At 42.7% G+C, this 22,145-nt stretch overlaps 1 protein-coding gene across 1 annotated transcript; it reads left to right on the top strand.

Annotated features, from left to right (window-relative positions):
- Positions 1-13,588: 13,588 nt before the first annotated feature.
- LOC119771652 (serine protease inhibitor 2.1-like) lies at positions 13,589-15,752 on the top strand. Its single transcript, XM_038267768.1, has 6 exons — positions 13,589-13,747; positions 14,034-14,664; positions 14,759-14,834; positions 14,925-15,113; positions 15,204-15,351; positions 15,436-15,752. Exons 2-6 carry the CDS (start codon positions 14,037-14,039, stop codon positions 15,634-15,636), a joined length of 1,242 nt encoding a protein of 413 aa, XP_038123696.1. The 5' UTR covers positions 13,589-13,747; positions 14,034-14,036; the 3' UTR covers positions 15,637-15,752.
- Positions 15,753-22,145: the final 6,393 nt, after the last annotated feature.

Here is a 22,145-nt window from a genome sequence, read left to right as displayed (position 1 = left end):
TTATGCCCTTTGGTCTAACCAACGCTCCAGCCTGCTTCCAGGCCCTCGTTAACGATGTTCTAAGAGACTTTCTCAACGTATTTGTTTTTGTGTACATTGATGACATTCTCATTTACTCCAAGGACCTTGATGAACATAAAAGACATGTCCGTCTTGTTTTACCGAGACTGCTGGAGAATAAACTGTTTGTGAAAGCCGAGAAGTGCGAATTTCATCAACCATCAGTCACCTTTTTCGGGTTTGTGCTTGAGGGCGGCCAGGTTAAACCATCTGAGGACAAGATTAAGGCAGTTTTAGACTGGCCAGTTCCAGAGAACCGCAAACAACTACAAAGGTTTTTGGGTTTTGCTAACTTCTATCGTCGGTTTATCAGAAACTACAGCCAGACCGCCCTTCCTTTAACTTCTCTGACCTCTGTCAAACGCAGTTTTCAGTGGACTCCCGAGGCTCAAGCAGCATTTGAAAAATTAAAGTCATTGTTTTCCAGAGCACCAGTCCTCATGCAACCTGATCCAGCTAAGCAATTCATCCTAGAGGTGGATGCTTCAGATTCCGGTGTTGGAGCAGTCCTTTCCCAGAGACTAGACTCTGATCAGAAGATACACCCCTGTGCTTTCTTATCCCGTAGGCTTTCTTCCGCTGAGCAGAATTATGATGTGGGTGACCGAGAACTCCTGGCCATTAAACTGGCACTGGAGGAATGGAGGCATTGGCTGGAGGGAGCTGAGCACCCGGTTCTTGTTTGGACAGACCACAAGAACCTGGCTTACATCCAGTCAACAAAACAAGCTAATCCTCGCCAATCCAGGTGGTCAATCTTCTTTTCTCGGTTCAATCTAATCATCTCCTACAGAACCGGATCCAAGAACATGAAGCCCGATTCTCTCTCTCGTCTCTACTCCGTCGATCATCCCGAGACACCTGAACCTGTCCTTCCGGCTTCATGTACAGTAGGAATGGTCAACTGGGAGATAACTGACCTCATCAACTCAGCCCTGGCCACTGAACCCGATCCAGGTAACGGCCCATCTAATCGTACATATGTTTCATCTTCTGTCAGGTCCCGTCTTATCCAGTGGATGCATGCCGCCAAATTCTCTGCTCATCCAGGAGTCAGTAGAACAGTAGCTCTCATCTCCAGACGCTTCTGGTGGCCCACTCTCCACAGGGACGTAAAGGAGTATGTGTTGGCTTGTCCCACATGTGCCCGTAACAAAGCCTCACACCAACCTCCTTCTGGCCTGCTTCAACCACTTCCTGTTCCCTCGCGTCCCTGGTCCCATATCGCCATTGATTTCGTCACCGGTCTCCCTGTCTCTCGAGGTATGTCCACCATATTCACTATTGTTGACCGCTTCTCGAAGTCCTGCCATCTTATTCCCCTCAGAAAACTTCCCACGGCCTTCCAGACTGCCCAGCTTCTCATCAAGCATGTTTTTCGGTTACACAGCATTCCCCAAGAGATCCTCTCGGACAGAGGCCCGCAGTTCGTCTCCCAGGTCTGGAAGGCTTTCTGTTCTGCTCTCGGCTGCAAACCCTCTCTCACCTCTGGTTACCACCCCCAATCGAATGGTCAGACTGAAAGCATGAATCAGCAATTGGAATCCACCCTTCGCTGCCTCACGTCCAACAACCCCGTGGATTGGAGCCAATTTCTGCCATGGATAGAATACGCCCATAACTCCCTCAGATCTGCATCCACTGGACAATCCCCATTTCAGGTCAGTCTCGGGTATCAACCACCTCTTTTTCCCGCAGACGAGAGAGAGATTTCGGTGCAGTCCGTCAACCATCATATCCGCCGTTGCCAAAGAATCTGGAGGGAAACCATCGCCACTCTCAACCAGTCTTCTGAAGCGACTAAGCGCTTCGCCGACGCCCGGAGACGTCCCGCCCCCGAGTACACCGAAGGCCAGGAGGTATGGCTGTCCACTCGAGACATCCCCCTCAAGGAGATGTCTCGAAAACTCTCCCCTAGATTCATCGGACCCTACAGGATCACTCGAGTCATCAACCCTTCAGCCGTCCGTCTCCAATTACCTCAGTCCCTCCGGATCCACCCCACCTTCCACGTGTCCCAGATCAAGCCTGTCTCCTCGAGCCCTCTGTGCCCTCCGTCCGACTCCCCACCGCCCTCCCTGGAGGTCAATGGACATCCGGCCTTCACGGTTCGCCGCATCGTGGACTCCCGTCGACGAGGTCGCGGATGGCAGTACCTCGTCGACTGGGAGGGCTACGGACCGGAGGATCGCCAGTGGGTTCCAGGCTCGTACATCCTCGATCCAGCCCTTATCGAGGAGTACGAGCGCTCCTGCCCATCAACCTCTTCCGGACCGCCAAGGGGCGGTCGTTGAGGGGGGGGTACTGTTGGGAGCTGGGGAAATTCCACCTTTCTCCAGCAGAGTCCGCCGTGGATCCTCTGAGGGAGCCTCCTGCACAGCTGCAGCTCGTCTAGATCATCAGAGGATCCACTACTTAAGCTGTCTTCAGACCTTGCCTCAACGCCGCAGTGTTGTTCCAGTTGGTCAGCACTTAAGCCTAGATCCTCAGAGTAAATCTATGACTTTTGAATCCAGCTTGGATTCTAACCCCTGTGTCTGTTTTCCAGGAAACCTGTGCCTCCTCTGTGAAAGCTCTGGAAGAGCTAACCTGCCGAGCCGACCCTCTGAGCAAAACCTGAAGATTCACAGAAATCCTCCAAGCAGCTCTGGACTTGAGCTGGGTAACCCAAAGCCAAGGTCTGTTCTAAGTAGACGTGAGACGCTGAAGCAGCTACGGGCTCTGCTGATGAACTCTTCTCCAGAACCAACAGTGACTCTCCCAAAGCTAACCTCAAGAACCCTCAAGGTACAATCAGTGATCCTCTGGAAATCAAACCTCTGTTGGCAACGCTAACTGAACTGTCTCTCACGCAGACTCTGGTGAACCAGAATCCAGGCCCCGAACCTGAACCAGAATATTCAGTGTGTTTGTGCAAAATAAAACTGTTAAACTTTCATCCTTGTGTCCGTCAGTGGTGTTCTGCATTCTTGGGTCGCTTTCAGTGAACCCATCATGACAGAGTAAGCATGCAGCGATATGACCATACGCGAAAATCCATCAACAGCCCTATTAATACAGATTGCGTATGGTTTTAGTTTTACATATGAATCCACATGCTGCATAAAGTTGGGACCTGGTCATTTTAAACGATTCTGAAGCTGTCATGATCTCGGCGCTGATGGTTCGGTTTTTCCCTTTGCTCCTTGCTCCCCTGTCTAATTATTCCTGCGGCTGATTAACCCTGATGATTAAATGGACAGTTCTATGTGACACCACCAAGCCAGCTTAAATTCTTTTCAGACGCATTCATTTACTACCATAAAGCAAAAAGTTTCATTGCTCCTGCATGAAAAGTGTAAAGTCAGAGTGGGCTTCATCGCCTATAAAAATTCTAAGGACTTACTTTACAATGCTGACAAATTAAAATAAATTCAGTCCACATTAAGGAAACTCGGTATTTCCCAGTGTCGCATACCTAAAAGGAAATAAAAGCATATTAAATCCAGCAACCCACTCATTGTTCACGTTTCATGTAGCAGAGATCAGCAATGACTGTCAATTTCAATTCAATTTATTTATGTAGCGCCAATTTACAACACATGTCATCTCATGGCACTTTACAGTTCAACACATCATACAGTCTAATTGATTCAAAGTTTTCTATCTAAGGAAAACCAGCTGATTTCATCGACTCATTGACTCGAATGCAATCCCTCACACTAAGCATGTTTGTAGCGACAGTGGAGAGGAAAAACTCCCTTTTACAAGAAGAAACCTCCAGCAGAACCAGATTCTTCCTGATCTCCTAAATATCACAAATTATCTCATAATTATGACATTTATGAGATAAGATCTCATAATATTGAGATCAGGATCTCATAATTACGACATAAAGATCTCGTAATTATAAGATAAGCTGTCAGAATTGTTTTCGTTGGTGAATGCAATACGCTTCTGTAAAAAAGATCCAACAGGAAATTGCTGTGAACAGGGTTCGAACCTGTGCGGGGAAACCCCATTGGATTTCAAGTCCAACGCCTTAACCTCTCTCTCTGGAGATGACCAGCTATGTCAGTCATTAGAACGGGTGATAAAACAGGTCAGGGAGTTGAACTGGAAGGATGCAATGAATAAAAAAAAAATTAGAACTCAGATATAAATACATCAAATTTTAACCCTCCTCAAAACATACACTGTTTTGTTTGTTTTTCTGATTGAGGGTGGAGTGAAGTTGTATCACCTCTTAACAACCTTAAAAACACTGATAATGATGCAAAATCAGCTGAAGTCGCTACAAAATCAAGAATGTGTTATATTCCCTCCATAGACAGCAAACAATATTCCAGTTTCATTATAAAAAACAACAACATAAAAATAACCTCTGCTCTTAGAGATTGGTCATGATCCAAATTTGGGTAGCGTCCATTATTTACTCGAAACAAAGTCATTTAGAATGTTTTTAGAGCATAAACAGCAGTGTATAGGATTTCCTAAAAGCGCGTTCACGAGTCTACGGAAACCGTGGCAGACCAAACCAGATGAAAGAAATCCTATACGCTGCTGTTTATGCTCTAAAAACATTCTAAATTACTTTGTTTCGAGTAAATTATGGACGCTACCCACTCAGGACACTTGGAATACATTGGACGAGCAGTATGGAGGAATATTGACATGTTTTCTGTGGACTTTTATGGACATATCTGCCTCGGGCACCATAGACCTCCATTATTTGAATGTCAGCAGACAGCAATAAGCCTCCCAGATCTCCAGATGCATTTGAGATATCAAAAAAGTACTCCAAAGTGTTGTTCAGCATGGGGGTGAGTAGAAAATGAAGGCTAATCATGTTCGGTGTACTATTCCTTTAAAATCCTCCGGAGTGTGCCTGCTGGGTTAGTCTGTTGGCCAGAGTGTTCTGTCATGTTTGGGTTGTGTTACTAGCCCAAATGCAGAACACACTCTGAGACAGGGGAAAAAGTTCAAACACACAGGTTTGAACACAGAACTGGTTCTGGGGAAAATCTAGTCCAGGACTGGTCACGACTGATTTTCACTGCGGAGGGGGACAGAATGGTTAGCTAAAGTCCAGGTAATCTTGCTGGTTGAGTGAGCGCAGGCTTGTACCTGTTCAGAGGTTTGAGCAGAGCGGCAGAGGGAGAAACCTGGAGGGTCCAGAGGCTGACGGCAGGCTGAGGGCTAACAGGTTTGATTCTCCAGGGTTCCTCCGTGATCAGACAGACTGGTTTCAAACAGAGAAACTCTTCCAGAGTTTCTGATCTCCAGGGTTCTTCAGTAATCTGACAGACTGGTTTCAGACAGAGATACTCTTCCAAAGTTTCAGGTTTCAGACAGGTCCTTCCTAGAAGCAGAGAGGACAAAAACAGGTTAGGTTCAGGTTCAGGTTATCAGGGAGACAAGATTCAGGCAGGCAGGTTGGCTCAGGCTTGCTAACCATAACTGGCAAAACACTCTCTCACTGGAGTGTTGTCCACAGCCCACTTAAGTACTGGTCTCTTGATGAGCAGATGAGAAGCAGCTGGTGAAGTCAGCTCCAGCTTCAGGACATCCAGTACGCCCTCTGGTGGAGGAAGGTAGACAGCACCCCAGATCCTAACAGAAGAACAAACCATCAGGAAGGGATCCTTGGCGCCCTCTGGTGGGCAAGCCTCTGGATCCCAACAGAAATCCTGTCCATAAAAGTTATGAACAGGACCGGTGACAGAGGGCAGCCCTGTCGGAGTCCAAAATGCACCGGGAACAGGTCCGACTTAATGCCGGCAATGCGAACCAGACTCCTGCTCCGCTTGTACAGAGAACGGATGGCCCCTAATAAAGGGCCCCCGACTCCATACTCCTGGAGCACCCCCCACAGGGCAGCACGAGGGACACGGTCGAATGCCTTCTCCAAGTCCATAAAACACATGTGGACTGGTTGGGCAAACTCCCATGAACCCCAAGCACCCGTCTCTTCTTCCCCCATGGAAGGCGTGTCTGTTGGGTTGAGGAGATCCTCAAAGTATTCCGTCCACCGCCTGACAATATCCTCCTTCAAGGTCAGCAGCTCCCCACTCCCACTGAAAACAGTGTTAGCGAAACAGTGCTTTCCCCTCTGGAGGTGCCGGACGGTTTGCCAGAATCGCTTTGAGGCCAACTGATAGTCTTTTTCCATGGCCTCTCCGAACTCCTCCCAGGCCCGAGATTGGCTTCACGGTACCTGCTTGCTGCTTCAGGAGTCCCACAAGCCAGCCAAGCTCGATAGGACTCCTTCTTCAGCTTGACAGCATCCCTTACTATCGGTGTCCACCACCGGGTTTGGGGATTGCCACCACGACAGGCACCGCAAACCTTACGGCCACAGCTATGGGCAGCTGCATCGACAATAGAGGCAGAGAACACAGCCCATTCAGACTCCATGTCTCCAACCTCCCTCGGAACCTGTGAGAAGCTCTCTCGGAGGTGGGAGTTGAACACGTCCCTGACCGAGGGTTCCACCAGACGTTCCCAGCAGACCCTCACTACACGTTTGGGCCTGCCGAGTCTTTCAGGCTTCCTCCTCTTCCAGCGTATCCAGCTCACCACCAGGTGGTGGTCAGTGGAAAGCTCTGCCCCTCTCTTCACCCGAGTGTCCAGGACATGCGGCCGAAGATCAGAAGATATGATTACAAAGTCGATCATCGACCTTCGGCCTAGGGTGTCCTGGTGCCAAGTGCACCGATGGACATCCTAATGCCTGAACATGGTGTTCCTTATGGACAATCCGTGACTTTCACAGAAGTCCAATAATGAGACACTACTCGAGTTCAGAGCTGGAGGCCCGTTCCTCACGATCATGCCCCTCCAGGTTTCACTGTCGTTTCCCACGTGGGAGTTGAAGTCTCCCAGTAGAATGATGGAATCCCCGGGAGGGGCGCTTTCTAGCACCCTCCCCAGGGATGCTAAGAAGGCCTGGTACTCCGTACTGCCGTTCCGCCCATAGGCCGAAACAACTGTCAGAGTTCTCCCTTCAACCCGAAGGCGAAGGGATGCGACCCTCTCGTCTACCGGGGTGAGACCCTCTGAGAAGGCTGAGCTAGGGGGAGACAAGCAGCCCCACCCCCGCCCTCCGCCTCTCCCCGCGGGTCACTTCAGAGTATAAGAGAGTCTCTCAAGGAGCTGGGTTCCAGAGCCCTGGCTGTGCGTAGAGGTGAGCCCAACTATTTGTAGCTGGTATCGCTCCACCTCCCGCACAAGTTCGGGCTCCTTCCCCGCCAGTGAGGTGACATTCCAGATCCCTAGAGCCAGTTGAAGCGTCCGCGGGTCAGGTCGCCGAGGTCTCCGCCTCTGGCTGCCGCCCAATCCTCTTTGCACCGGATTGGCAAACATGTTTTTCTTAATTTTCATTGACTAAAGAGTCCAAAGGAAATCACTGTAAACAGGGTTCAAACCTGTGTGGGAAACCCTATTGGATTGAGAGTCCACCACCTTAACCTCTCAGCCATCACATCTGGAGATGGGCACCATCACCCCTCACAACCCCACTTGGGATTAAGCATGTCAGAAAATGGATGGATAGATGGATATAAACAGATCAAATTTGAACCCTCCTAACAGTTTTTTGTTTTATTGGTTTTTCTGATTCAGGATGAAGTGAATTTGTATCAACTCTCAACAAACCTTTAAAACACTCATAATGATGCAACATCAGCTGAAGTCGCTATATGATCAACAAAGTGCTTTAGTTCCCTCCACATATTCCAGTCTCATAAACATACAATGACATGAAAATAAAGACTAAATTAAAGTTTTTCTTTATATTTTGTAACATTATATTTTAGCATTAATGGTCAGGGAGTTCAAATGGATGGACTCTATTTTTATTAAAGATTACATTTTTTCTAAAACAAAGGTTGATCATTTCTTTTTTGTTTTTACTCCTGATATTTCAGCTTTTTTGCAGCATTGTACTGTTGCCATTTTTACAGTGGACTATATTTTTTAACCATTTTTGTTCTGTAAATATAAAAGTTGATGCTGGCTTTACAATCAACAAGTATTTCCTTTAAATTTTAATGTGAAGAACTCAATAACCTGTGGTTTATCTAAATAATGCAATAAAAATTGAGGCTTTTGGAAATGTTTATTTGTATGGCAATTTCTTTTAAAATGTGGGCATATTTTATTCAGTTTCACAGTGAATCCCTGTTATTTTCTTATTCTTTTAGAGTTATATTTAGTGTTTTTTCAGGTTATTTGATTAACTGTTATCTAATGTATTTAATAAAGTAAAGGACTGCTTTTGGTTTCACAGTCTTTTACTGTAGCTATTTGACAGTGTTTTACTGTATATTCTAATGACTTTTGTTTTTACTTTTTTTTTTACAGTAAAGGTAGACTGTTTCTCAGGGTTTTTATTCATAACAATTTACTGTTTTGCTGCAGATGTCTGTAGCTATTTTGAGTAACAGTATGTGAAACCTTCACAGCCTTTCTACAGTGTTTAAGTTAGTAAGATACAAGCTTTGTCTATCCAGAGCAGGGCTGAACATCATGTCATCTTTGTTCTTTTTCTTGGCAAAGAAAAAATGCAGACCGAGTGAAATCCATCGACCTACAGTATGTTACTTGGCTGTGGCTGTTATCTCCATGTAGACTAAGGTTTTGAATGGTCACACTTGTTTTTAGATGTGTTCTAAACTACCCATAGAAATGTCTCAGTCTTTTATTGCACATCACCATTTTATCTCTTTATCTTTTAAAATAAGGTTAAAAAATGTTTAACAACCAGAGAGTGCCTAGGGAACTAATCAGGTTCTAATCGGTAGATAACAATTACTTACTGAGTAACACCCAGCCCACTGCTATTATGGAACTACTGCTTATTTAACTGGGAAACACTGAGTAACAAGGCAAGGCAAATTTATTTGTATAGCGCAATTCAGTACAAAGACAATGCAAAGTGCTTTACATGACTAAATATAGGAAAATAAAACAATCAAAGCAAGTAGGAAAAAATAAAAAAATAAATAAAATAAAATAAAAAATGCAGAAACAGAAAATAATATTAAAAACAGTTGGACTAAAGAAAATAAAAAAAGCTGAACTAATGATGTTTTAGTTGAACTGTTTTAACTAGAAAAGTCGAAGGCAATCCTAAACTAATGTGTTTTTAGTCTTGATTTAAAGGAACTCAGGCTTTCTGCACTTTTACAGTTTTCTGGAAGTTTGTTCCAGATAAGTGGAGCATAGGAACTAAATGCTGCTTCTCCATGTTTAGTTCTGGTTCTAGTTATGCAGAGCAGGCTGGAGCCAGAAGACCTGAGTGGTCTGGAGGGTTGATACACTGATAGCAAGTCTGTGATGTATTTAGGTGCTAAGCCATTCAGAGATTTATAGACTAACAGAAGTATTTTAAAGTCTGTTCTCTGAGATACAGGGAGCCAGTGTAAGGACTTTAGAACTGGGGTGATGTGCTCTACTTTCTACTTAGTGAGGACATGGGCAGCAGCGTTCTGGATCAGCTGCAGCTGTCTGATCCACTTCTTAGGCAGACCTGTGAAAACACCATTTCAGTAATCAGTTTGACTAAAAATAAACGCATGGATTAGTTTTTCTAGATTATGCAGAGACATTAGTCCTTTAATCCTGGAAATGTTCTTCAGGTGATAGAAAGCCGACCTTGTAATTGTCTTTAAATGCTTTTGGAGGATCAAGTCTGAATCCAGCACTACACCTAGATTTTGGGCCTGATCAGTGGTTACTAGCTGAAGTGACTGAAGCTGTGTGCTAACTTTAGATCTCTCCTCTATTGGTTCAAAGGTTATTACTTCAGTTTTGTTTTTATTCAGTTGAAGAAAATTATGGCACATTTAGGAGATTATGGGGGTTACTGGGGGCAGCGGCTTACCGTTTTTTCCTTGACCGCCCATCCCCCCCATACCCCCCACCCAGTCGTATCGTAAAAGGATACGACTGGCATAAAATACAAACAACATAAAAATAAAAAAATAAGCCGGTCCCATCGTGGCGTAATCGGAGACAATGACACACGAAGTGTGCTCCTGATGTCCAGTCTGCTCCGTAGCTTTGTTTTGGTCACTGTAACCGCAGAAAATCCCGCTTCACAAAGATAGGATGTTATACATAGGATGAGTATTGAACTGAATTAACCTGTGTCAAGAGGCACAGATGCACCGACGATGGTTGCTGCTACATGTGTGGCAAACCTGATCCCTGGGCCAGACACTGTCCACACAAAAAACATGGGGGCAGAGGAGGATGTGGCAGAGGCTCAGTTCATCATGGGGCTCCACCACCCTACCATGGAGGCCAGGGAGGACAGAGAGGAGGCTACAACTATGGGGCAGAAGCCATTCTCAGCAAGGGGGATATCAGGCACAGAAGCAAGGTTACTCTACCGACTAGTGAGGGAGCCGTTGGAGTGACCCCCGGTTCGACAGACTGCAAGTATCACACACACACACACACACACACACACACACACACACACACACACACACACACACACACACACACACACACACACACACACACACACACACACACACACAAAGTACATTTTAGAGACATGTATTAGTTTTCTGATAATTCTTTTTTATGTTTTACTCCGGTGAGTTGCTGGTCTCATGTTTAAATTGATATTCCCTTTTCCTCTAATAATGGATATCCAGTAACTAAAACTCTCAATAACAGTTTGGTCAGGGTTGAATTAGCTTTCTCTTATATACGGTATCTATATATATATATATATATAGATATATATATATATGACCTCCGGAGACATTTTTATTAATTATTTTATATCACCTAAGGCGCCTAAGAAAAATTTGTAATGGCTCCCACTCTGGTGTTTTCCAATCCACTTTGTCTGTTTAACCATGAATAGTGGATGAGCAGGGAGACTGTAGATTTTTGAATTGCTCCAATAATTTGGTAACAAATTGGTAATAGTTCAATTCAATTCAGTTTATTTATATAGCGCCAATTCACAACACATGTTATCTCAAGGCACTTTACAGTTCAACCAGATCATACAGTCAAATTGATACAAAGTTTTCTATCTAAGGAAAACCAGTTGATTGCATCGACTCATTGACTCAAATACAATCCCTCACACTAAGCATGCTTGTAGCGACAGTGGAGAGGAAAAACTCCCTTTTAACAGGAAGAAACCTCCAGCAGAACCAGGCTCAGTGTGAGCGGCCATCTGCCGAGGCCGACTGGGGTTCAAGGAGACAGAAGCAGAGATACAAAAAGCAGCTGTAAAAGGCGACCCCGTCCAGGAAACACACAGCCAGGCAGACGAGCTCCGAGCCAGCTCCCATGTCAGAGGATGAAGAGAGCACATCCACTCAGTCACGGTCAGAGAAACAGGACCACACTGGAAAACAGGCAGATCTCCTGCATCAATAATCAAGGGTGTTGATGGAAGCAGCACAGCTGATATTTCTTTCCAGGATGGAGTCACAGCCAAACAGGAACAGACGAGGCAAAGCTACTCTGAGGAAAAGCAGAGAGAGCAGAAGATTAGAGATTGAACTAACAGATTCTGCAGAATAGGAGAACAGAGAGAGAATGAAGCAGAATGATAAAATGGGGGACCCTAAGTCCTCCAGCAGTCTAAGCCTATAGCAGCATAACTATAGAGATAGCTCAGGATAACCTGAGCCACTCTAACTAGAAGCTTTATCAAAAAGGAAAGTTTTAAGCCTAGCCTTAAAAGTAGACAGGGTGTCTGCCTCACGGACTAAAACTGGTAGTTGGTTCCACAGGAGAGGGGCCTGATAACTAAAAGATCTGCCTCCCATTCTACTTTTAGAAATTCTAGGAACCACTAGTAAACCTGCAGATTGAGAGCGAAGTGCTCTGTTAGGAGCTTAAGGAACAATCAGATCTCTGATATAAGATGGAGCTTGGCCATTTAAGGCTTTAGATGTGAGAAGGAGGATTTTAAATTCTCTTCTTGATTTAACAGGAAGCCAATGAAGAGAAGCCAGGATAGGAGAGATATGATCTCTCTTTTTAATTTTCATCAGAACTCTGGCTGCAGCATTTTGGATCAGCTGAAGGTTTTTAACTACAGTTTGTGGACTTCCTGATAGTAAAGAATTACAATAGTCCAGCCTTGAAGTAACAAATGCATGGACTAGTTTCTCAGCATCACCCCTGGACAGAAGATTTCTAATTTTTGCAATGTTCCTCAGATGAAAGAAGGAAATTCTAGAAACCTCTTTGATATGGGATTTAAATGACAGGTCCTGATCAAAAACAACACCAAGATTTTTTACTTTATTATCTGAAATCAGTTTAATCCCATCCAAATGAAGTAACCGGCTAATCAGCTTCTTTTTCAAAGACTCTGATCCAAAGACTATAACTTCTGTTTTGTCTGCATTCAGAAGCAGAAAGTTAAGAGTCATCCAGGATTTTTATGTCTTCAAGACATGCCTGTAATCTATGTAATGGGTTAGCTTCATCTGGATTTATAGACAGATATAGCTGGGTATCATCAGCATAACAGTGAAAATTAATCCCATGCTGTCTAATAATTCTACCGATTGGGAGCATGTATAAAGTAAAGAGAATTGGTCCTAGCACTGATCCCTGTGGTACTCCACAGGTAACCTTTGAGCGTGTTGAAGATCTATCATTAACATGAACAAACTGAATTCGATCAGATAGATAAGATTTAAACCAGTCTAGTTAAATTTTCCTTTAATGAAATACTGTAATAACAGGTCTGTCACATATTCTAGGCATTTGTGATGGTTAATACATTCCTATCCCAGCATTTCTTAGACACTGTGGGCGATTCTAATCTGACCCCACCTTGTCATACCTGAAAATAATTAATTGCTTAATTTTGCATTCAGTAAACAACACCTGAGGAAGTCCCACCTCATAACAGGGTTGTAAAAGATAAATTAAGGGGCTCCTTTAAATTTCCCTGGATCTGAAATGCTTTTCCTTTTCAGATCATCACACCCATAGAACACTCATGTTATTTTAACACATAAGAAAGCATGTGTTAAAGGGGGGAGATTTATATAAGTGTTAATATAATCATATACAATTTAATACATCATTAAAATGAATACAATGTTGCTATTATTAAATACTTCAGTTTAGTCATTCAAGCTATCTAAGTCTAGTTTTTTTTATTCCTTAATTTTTCTTAAATCTTTGTCATTCCTTCTGGCTGATTTATGAGGCTGAACTATTTACTTAGCCGTCTGTCCAAAAACCTGTGAACTGCACGGCTGCTAAAGAGCCTGCTGCATGCCCCCACATTTGCTAAGAGGAGGTCCTTTGTCATCTGAACTTCTTTTTTTCCAATTAACATCTGGGGGGGCTTAAATGGTTACCTAAACAATTTTTCCATCCCTTTTATGTTTTGACCCGCATATTCTTCACATTTACACACGCATTCAATATTTTAAAGATTCATATTTACTGAACAATCCTTAAAATGGTAATTAGGAGATTCAACTAAACATTAAATTTAATCAGTCACTTGTTTTGTACATCAGCTGCAGACGTTGATGCCATGTTTGCTCAGCGTCTGATCCCCTGCTCAAATGTAAAACAAATATGAAGTTTGGACAGAAAATAAACCAAATCAAAGTTCATCTGATTGACAATATAAAAAGACTCTTTCTCCAACCAGCCTGTGTTAGCTGGGACAAACTGAGCTGCAGCCAGAAAAAGGGTAAGTGGATAAAAATGTACAGAAAACGGTGTTAATTTTTAAGGTATATGTTAAAATGTGAATATTTGATTGTTTTTATTTTTATTTTTTAGAAGATACATTTATTTTTGAGTTAATTAATTCCATTTTTATCTCTCATAATATATTATGGGTGATACTTTCTTTAAAGAATCAGAATTTACATCTGTATAACCAGATGAAGAGGTTTATAGATTCCACCATGCATTTGTCAATCAGTAAATATTGTCTAACCAAAGCAAACATCACTTTTGACCCTTTGTTTTAGTTCATGATGCGTGCACTCGGGGTTCTCTGGGTCTTATTAGCAGCGGTCTGCGTAGGAAGGAGCGATCATCACATCGGACACGGTGTGGAAGCACGAGACAACGCTGCAGACGACAGTGACAACAACCTCTCTCTGGTGACCTCAGCAAACAAGGACTTTGCCTTCCGTCTGTACAAGAAGTTATCAGATCATTCTGACTCTCAAGGCAAAAACATCTTCTTCTCTCCAGCTAGCATCTCTGCTGCCTTAGCTGCTCTGTCTGTGGGGGCGCGGGGGGAGACCCACCAGCAGCTATTCAGTGCTCTGGGCTACAGCAGCTCCCAGCTTGCTCAGACAGATGTAGACCAGGCCTTTCGTACGCTCCTTGCAAATACAGCAGCTCATAATGACCTCACGAAAGGCTCGGCTGTGTTTGTGGACAAACTCTTCAAGCCAAAGCCGGAGTTTCTGGATGTCCTGAAGCAGTCCTATTCTGCAGAGGGCTTCAGTGTTGACTTTCTCAATTCTACAGAGGCCGCCAATACCATCAATCAGTATGTATCTGATAAGACTAACGGGAAGATAAACAAGCTGGTAGAAAGCCTGGATCCAAACACAGTTATGTACCTTCTCAGCTACATCTACTACAAAGGTAAAAGGCCTCAACCTATGAGTTCCCTGACCTCTCGCTTTCATTGAGTTATGCTTTTAGTAATTCATAAAATCTCCTCTTTCTGCTCAAACAGGAGAATGGGAAATTCCGTTTGTTCCTCGAGATACCAGAGAAGATGATTTCAATGTGGAAGAAAAGAAAAAGGTTCAGTCACACAGCTGAACATGCTGAGCAGATCTGAGTCATCCTGTTTTTATTATACATCTACATAACTGTTCATCTATCATTAACCAGGTTAGGGTCCAGATGATGACAATGGAAGAAGATGTTAGTACTTATATCGACCAGGAAATCCACACATCAGTTCTCCACCTGCCCCTCAGGAACCTCTACTCCATGCTGCTGCTCTTACCTGACAATATGACAATGCTGGAGAACAATATCAGCCCTGCGCATGTCAATAAGTGGATGAAGTCGATGAAAATAGGGTGAGCAGATTTTACATGAAGTATCAGGTTGTTTTTTTTTATGTCTTGGTTAAGTATTGAAGGTTCCTATATTATTATTATTTTTTTTAGGGTATGGAGAATCTTTGTTCCCAAGTTTTCTATCAAAACCTCCTCCGAGTTAAATGACGTGCTGAAAGGGATGGGAATAACAGATGTGTTTGGGGATCAGGCGAATCTGAGTGGCCTTGCAGAGGAAAAGAACCTGCTCGTTTCGGAGGTAAGATGGGAAAATATGATTGAAAGATCCTTGCTTATGTTATCTTAACAAAATCAACTCAGTCTGCTTAATTGCACCGTAAAGGTTGTGCACCAAGCCACGCTGGACGTAAATGAGGCTGGAGTCTCTGCCTCTGCAGTTACTGGTATTAAAGTGGTTTTACACTCCGGTACATTTGGCCCCATCCCAGAGTTGAAGTTCAACCGCCCTTTCATGGTGATCATCACAGAGAGAAACGCAGAAAACATTCTTTTTATTGGCAAGATTGTCAACCCAATCATCTGAGGAAAGAAATCTTTTGTTGGTACAACCTGAATACAATGGAAATACTTTGTTTGATGTCTTGTTCCAAATACATAAACAAATATTTTCTGTTGTTTAATAAAAAAAAAAAGACATTGCATAATGGTTTCCCTGACTAAACCTTTTTTAAGACAATGGTTTCACTTAGTAGCTATAGAGTTTTTATGTTCCTCCTCATATTTTTTTATGTGTAGTCAATAATATGTCATGACTTGGTTTTATTTAAAATCTTCACAGTGGCGATGATATAATAAAAACATCCATGCAACACTGGGTAACACTTCACAATAAGTTTCACAAAATTGCATTAACTGCTAGAGAGTGCATAGGTAACTAATAAGTAACTAATGTGTAGTTAACCAGTACTTACTGGGAAAAAAACTCATCCCAGCCTTATTATGAGATGACTGCACAGTTAGCACAGATATACAGAGTAATTAATCAGGGACTAATTGGTAGTTACCAAGAAGACCAAAGTGGAACTAATAAAGAAACTAAAATATAGTTAAATAGTAAGTAAGTAATGGTTATTGATATAGCACTTTTCACAGACTTTGAGGTCACAAAGTGCTTCACAAAATTACAATACAAATACAAATACAGTAGAGGACTACTGGTTCGTTACTGCAAAATTAGGGTAGAAATTCTGAGTGTGGGTTTTGAATAAACACAGATACCTGATCATTATCTGTGTTTTTATGTGTGTTCTAAAATAAACTCAAGGATCATACCAAGTAATATCCTCATTACAATCATTACTTGACAATTAATAAATGTTTTTGTTTGCCCTTAAGTAAAGTGTAATGACCCAATAGTTCCTGCTTAGTTACTCAGTGTTTCCCAGTTAAATAAGCAGTAGTTCCATAATAGCAGTGGGCTGGGTGTTCCTCAGTAAGTAATGGTTATCTACCGATTAGAACCTGATTAGTTCCCTAGGCACTCTCTGGTAGTTAAACATTTTTTAACCTTATTGTAAGGTGTTACCAATATTTCCCTCTGTAATTTTTAACACATATATATTTTTGCTCACGTGTTACTTTTTATTATTTTAAACTTTGGTGGGAGGGTTTCTAAATACACACAATTGAAAGCTTGGGGAAAAAAACAGATGTAAATTTCAATACAAATTATGGCTCAACAAAAATGGAATAATATGGGAGGTACGCTCAATTATGATATAATTATTTAAGTTCTATGCCTTAACTCATTGAAACAACACTGCCTTACATGTACAATTTAGAAAATGTAAATGTCTTTGGTTAAAAAAACAAAACAACATTTTCTAAATTTGCCAGGTTTCTTGGTCATCTATCAGTACAACTGTTTGAGATAAAATGGTGGTGTGCAATAAAAGACTGAGCCAATTCTAAGGTAGTTTAGAACACATCTAAAAACAACTGTGACCATTCAAAACCTTAGTCTACATGGAGATAACAGCCACAGCCAAGTAACATACTGTAGGTCGATGGATTTCACTCGGTCTGCATTTTTTCTTTGCCAAGAAAAAGAACAAAGATGACATGATGTTCAGCCCTGCTCTGGATAGACAAGTTTGTATCTTACTAGCTTAAACCCTGTAGAAAGGCTGTGAAAGTTTCACATACTGTGCAGCAAAACAGTAAAATGTTATGAATAGAAACCCTGAGAAACAGCCTACCTTCACTGTAAAAGCAAAGTCAGTAAAATATACAGTAAAACACTGTCTAATAGCTATAGTAAGAGAGTGTGAAACCAAAAGCGGCCCTTTACTTTATTAAAAACACTACTCAAAAAACACTTTGTAATCACAGTATAGCATCAAGTTAAATACATTTCTGGGATACCTCGGGAGGTGTTCCAGGCACGTCCCACCGGGAGGAGGCCCAGGGGACGACCCAGGACACGCTGGAGAGGCTATGTCTCTCGGCTGGCCTGGGAGCGCCTAGGGCTTCCCCCAACAGAGCTGGAGGAGGTGTCTGCGGAGAGGGAAGTCTGGGAGTCTCTGCTTAGTCTGCTGCCCCCGCGACCCGGTTCCGGATAAAGCGGGAGACGATGAGTACGAGTACACTATTGTTCAGGTAAGTAGCAGAGGGGTTTGTTAATCAGTTTCAGCAGCTTTGGTGTTAATGAAATTAACATCAGGTGCACTAGAGGGCAACAACGTGACGACCATTAAAACAGGAATTGTTTTACAGCTGGAGGCCACTGACATTTCTTCCCCTCATCCTCTTTTCTGACTCTTTTTCATCAGTTTTGTTTTTGACTAGGGTCACTGTCACTACTGTTAGCATGAGGCGCTGCCTGGACCCTACAGAGGCTGCACAGGCAGTCCAACTCCTCCAGGATGGAACATCAATACGTGAGCATGGATTAGATTTCAGGAGACAGGCAGTTACTCCAGGAGAGCTGGACAGGGCCATAGAAGGTCTACAACCCATCAACAGGACCCGTATCTGCTCCTTTGTGCAAGGAGGAGCAGGAGGAGCACTGCCAGAGCCCTACAAAATGACCTCCAGCAGGCCACTAGAGTGAATTTCTCTGACCTAACAAAGAGAAACAGACTTCACAAGGGCGGCCTGAGGGCCCGACGTCCTCTAGTGGGCCCTGTGCTCACTGCCCGGCACCGTGGAGCTCGATTGGCATTTGCCATAGAACACCGGAATTGGCAAGTCCGCCCTTGGTGCCCTGTGCTTTTCAAAGATGAGAGCAGGTTCACTCTGAGCACATGTGACAGATGTGAATGGGTCTGGAGAAGCCATGGAGAACGTTATGCTGCCTGTAACATCTTTCAGCATGACTAGTTTGTTGGTGGGTCAGTGATGGTCTCGGGAGGCATATCCATGGAGGCACGTACAGACCTATACAGGCTAAACAACGGCACCCTGACTACCATTAAGTATCGGGGTGCAGTCCTTGCACCCATTGTCAGACCCAATGCTGGTGCAGTTCCTTCTGGTGCAGGACAATGCCCGGCCTCATGTGGCGAGAGTATGCAGGCAGTTCCTGGAGGATAAGGGAATTGATACCATTGATTGGCCCCCATGCTCGCATGACCTAAATCCAATAGAATACCTCTGGGACATTATGCATCGATCCATCCAATGCCGCCAGGTTGCACCTCGGAGTGTGCTGGAGCTCAGTGATGCCCTGCTCCAGATCTGGGAGGAGATACCCCAGGACGCCATCCGTCATCTCATTAGGAGCATGTCCCGATGTTGTCAGGCATGCATGCACACACTAGGGGCCATACAAATTACTGAATAAATTTTGTTAGTTGCTGCAATGAAATTTGAGCGAAATGGACTAGCCTGCCTTATCATTTTTTCACTGTAATTTTTGGGGTGTCTTTGAATTCAGCCCTCTGTAGGTTGATAATTTTAATTTCCATCATATGATGTGGCATCCTTTTGTTCCTAACACATCACCCAGTTCATATTGTGATAAATAACTAGCATGATGTTTTTCCCCATTGAGATCTGATGTGCCTTTAATTTTTTTTAGCAATGTACTGTTGTGCAAAATAATATCCTACAGATAATGAATAAGTGATTAACTAGAACTGGAGTTATAGTTAATTATCTAACCTATTCACAATCGGTTGTGAAATCAATTTAGCGTTCTTCATTCAATAATTGTAGCTTTAATTTACTTACTTACCAGGGATTGTGGTTTCACCTCTGGAGGGTTCCTGGACCGGCTGTTAAAATCTAGGTATCCATCAATCTAGTGGCCCATGCTAAGTTAACAGCAGAGCTATTAATTATCAATAAAGAACCTTCTATCTCTGTTTATTCGCACTATTACCGGAAAGGGGTAGATCTGACCTGAGTGATAAATCCTCCGCTATATGAAAGACCGGAACCATTACAAGTTATCCAATGATGTCTTTATTCTAATAATTCAGGATTACAGAAAATCTAACATCTAAGCAAACACTACACGCTACTAGAAAAATAAACACGAGGTAGATTAAATGACTAGTTTAAAAAAAATGAAGAATAAACCAAAATAGAAACAAGAATAAAACCGTAAGAGTCCGTTTGCTGGCTTCTGAAATTGTCCAAAATATGCCAGATATTAATACATTCACTAATGTCGGTTAGCAGCAGGTATGATGATAACAGTGCAATTAATCATATAAAATTAATACATCCTGCTTAAAATTTGGTAAATGATTAAAAATGTATTAAGGTCAGGGAGTATAATTGGAAGGATGCAATATTTGAAAGAAATTAGAGTTCATGATACATGAAAATGGAACCCTCCTCACAACATACATTGTTGTTTTTTGTTTTCTGATTCAGGGTGGAGTGAGGTTGTATCAACTCTTATAAACCTTTAAAAACTGATAAAGATGCAACATCAGCTGAAGTCTCTACAAGATCAAGAAAGTCTTGCCAATTCTGGTGTTCTGTGGCAAATGCCAATCGAGATCCACGGTGCCGGGCAGTGAACACAGGGCCCACTAGAGGACGTCGGGCCCTTAGTCCACCCTTGTGAAGTCTGTTTCTGATTGTTAGGTCAGAGACATTCACTCTAGTGGCCTGCTGGAGGTCATTTTGTAGGGCTCTGGCAGTGCTCCTCCTGCTCCTCCTTGCACAAAGGAGCAGATTTTCCAAGGTTTTTATTCATAACATTTTACTGTTTTGCTGTAGATGTCTTTAGTTATTTTGAATAACAGTATTTAAAATCTTCACAGCCTTTCTACAGGGTTTAAGATATACACTTTGTCTATCCAGAGCAGGGCTGAACATCATGTCATCATTGTTCCTTTTCTTTGCAAAGAAGAAATGCAGACTGAGTGAAATCCATCGATCTACACTATGTCACTTGGCTGTGGATGTTATCTCCATGTAGACTAATGTTTTGAATGGTCACAATTGTTTTTAGATGTGTTCTAAACTACCCTTATAAGTGGCTCAGTTTATTATTACACACCAATATTTTATCTCAAACAGTTGAACTGATGACCAAGATATCTGACAAAGTTAGAAAATGTTGTTTTATGTTTTTTTAACTAAAGACATTTACATTTTCTAAATTGTACATAGGCAATGTGGAGTTAAGGCGTAGAACTTAAATAAATATATAATAATTGAGTGTACCTCCCAAATTATTCCTCTTGGCAAATTAGCCATTTTTGTTGAGCCATAATTAGTGTTGAAATTTCCATCTGTAGTTTTCAATATTGTAATTTTCAATATGTAGTTTTCAATATGTAGTTTCCGAGCTTTCAATTTTGTGTATTTAGAAACCGTCCCACCTGTCATGATAGGTTTCAAAAATCTAACCCACATGCAGAGAACCACTCAGAGTTGAAAGTTTATTGGTGAGGTTACAAAAACTCAGAGAGAGATAGAAAGAAATAGGTTAATCTCAGTTGGGTTGAATCCAGCGGTCTGGTGAACCAGAACCGGAAATCTGAGGGGATATCACAGTGATGAGTTCAAGGTCCATAGGGAATTTGATCGAAGAAGATGAATGGTATAGTTTTGACTCACAGAGAAAGGTTCTTGGTTGATCCTTGGGTCCAGTTTGTGGGGGAATTGTCCAGAGATGATGGTACTTGCTGAGGGGCAGACAGGCAGACTAGTGGTGGGTCCAGAGGAGCAGTGGAGCGGACTGTCAGATTCTTGAGGTGGGCTTGAACGGATCTTGTGAAGGTTTCCCTCTGCTCAGGGAAAGACGAATAATTCCTTCCAATGGTAGAAGGACCAGGCTTTTCCAGAGGATCAGGAGGTAATCCTACCGGTAAACACAACCCTGACACTAATGCTAACCAAAAGGTAAACATCCTTAGACTCAGAGATACAAACACTCAGAAGGTTAGACTCAGCTAAGCTCAGAGAGGCTAGAGTACCCAATACTGGCAAACACTCTGGTGTCGAGATGGTGACAGTCTGCTCAAATACTCCTCTGGAGGTAATGACCAAACAAGCCGCAGGTGTGGACGGTCGACACCAGGAAGAAGGCCTACAGGCCAACAGAGAACTAGGGCACCATTTAGTGGATGGACGAAGGTACTAAAAAGAAGAAGAACACAAAGCAACCCCCCACAAACAGGAACCCTAACAGAAAGGACAACCTTCACCCAGATTGCATCAACCTCATAAAGATAAGAAGAGTTGGAGAAATGTTTGTCTGTGTCTGTGTTAATTAATTGTCAAGTCATGATTGTAATGAGCATAGTACTTGGTATGATCCTCGACTTTACTTTAGGATATACAAAAACAGATAATGGTCAGGTACTGATACTACTTAATATTATGCTTGACTCAACAGATTATGTATTATAATAGCCAGCCAATAATTTGGTATTTAGCAAAGTAGTTTCTCATAAGCTGTCATTTCACAGGCTTAAGGATTATTCAAAACCCACACTGAGAATTTCTACCCTAATTTTGCAGTAAAGAACCAGTAGTCCTCTAATGTATTTTTATGCGTATTGTAATTTTGTGAAGCACTTTGTGACTTTGATGTCTGTGAAAATTGCTATATAAATAACCATTACT

This window comes from Cyprinodon tularosa, unplaced genomic scaffold (genome assembly GCF_016077235.1).
Source record: "Cyprinodon tularosa strain WSP-4 unplaced genomic scaffold, ASM1607723v1 ctg684, whole genome shotgun sequence".
In the NCBI taxonomy this organism is placed as follows: domain Eukaryota; kingdom Metazoa; phylum Chordata; class Actinopteri; order Cyprinodontiformes; family Cyprinodontidae; genus Cyprinodon; species Cyprinodon tularosa.
This window is presented reverse-complemented; position numbering and strand designations above follow the sequence as displayed.

Bases quoted from the DNA above. Each gene is read 5' to 3' on its own strand.
- LOC119771652 (XM_038267768.1), top strand. From the start codon at position 14,037: ATGATGCGTGCACTCGGGGTTCTCTGGGTCTTATTAGCAGCGGTCTGC. The intron at 14,665-14,758 runs GTAAAAGGCCTC...CTGCTCAAACAG, and splicing joins CAGCTACATCTACTACAAAG to GAGAATGGGAAATTCCGTTT. The intron at 15,114-15,203 runs GTGAGCAGATTT...TATTTTTTTTAG, and splicing joins ATGAAGTCGATGAAAATAGG to GGTATGGAGAATCTTTGTTC.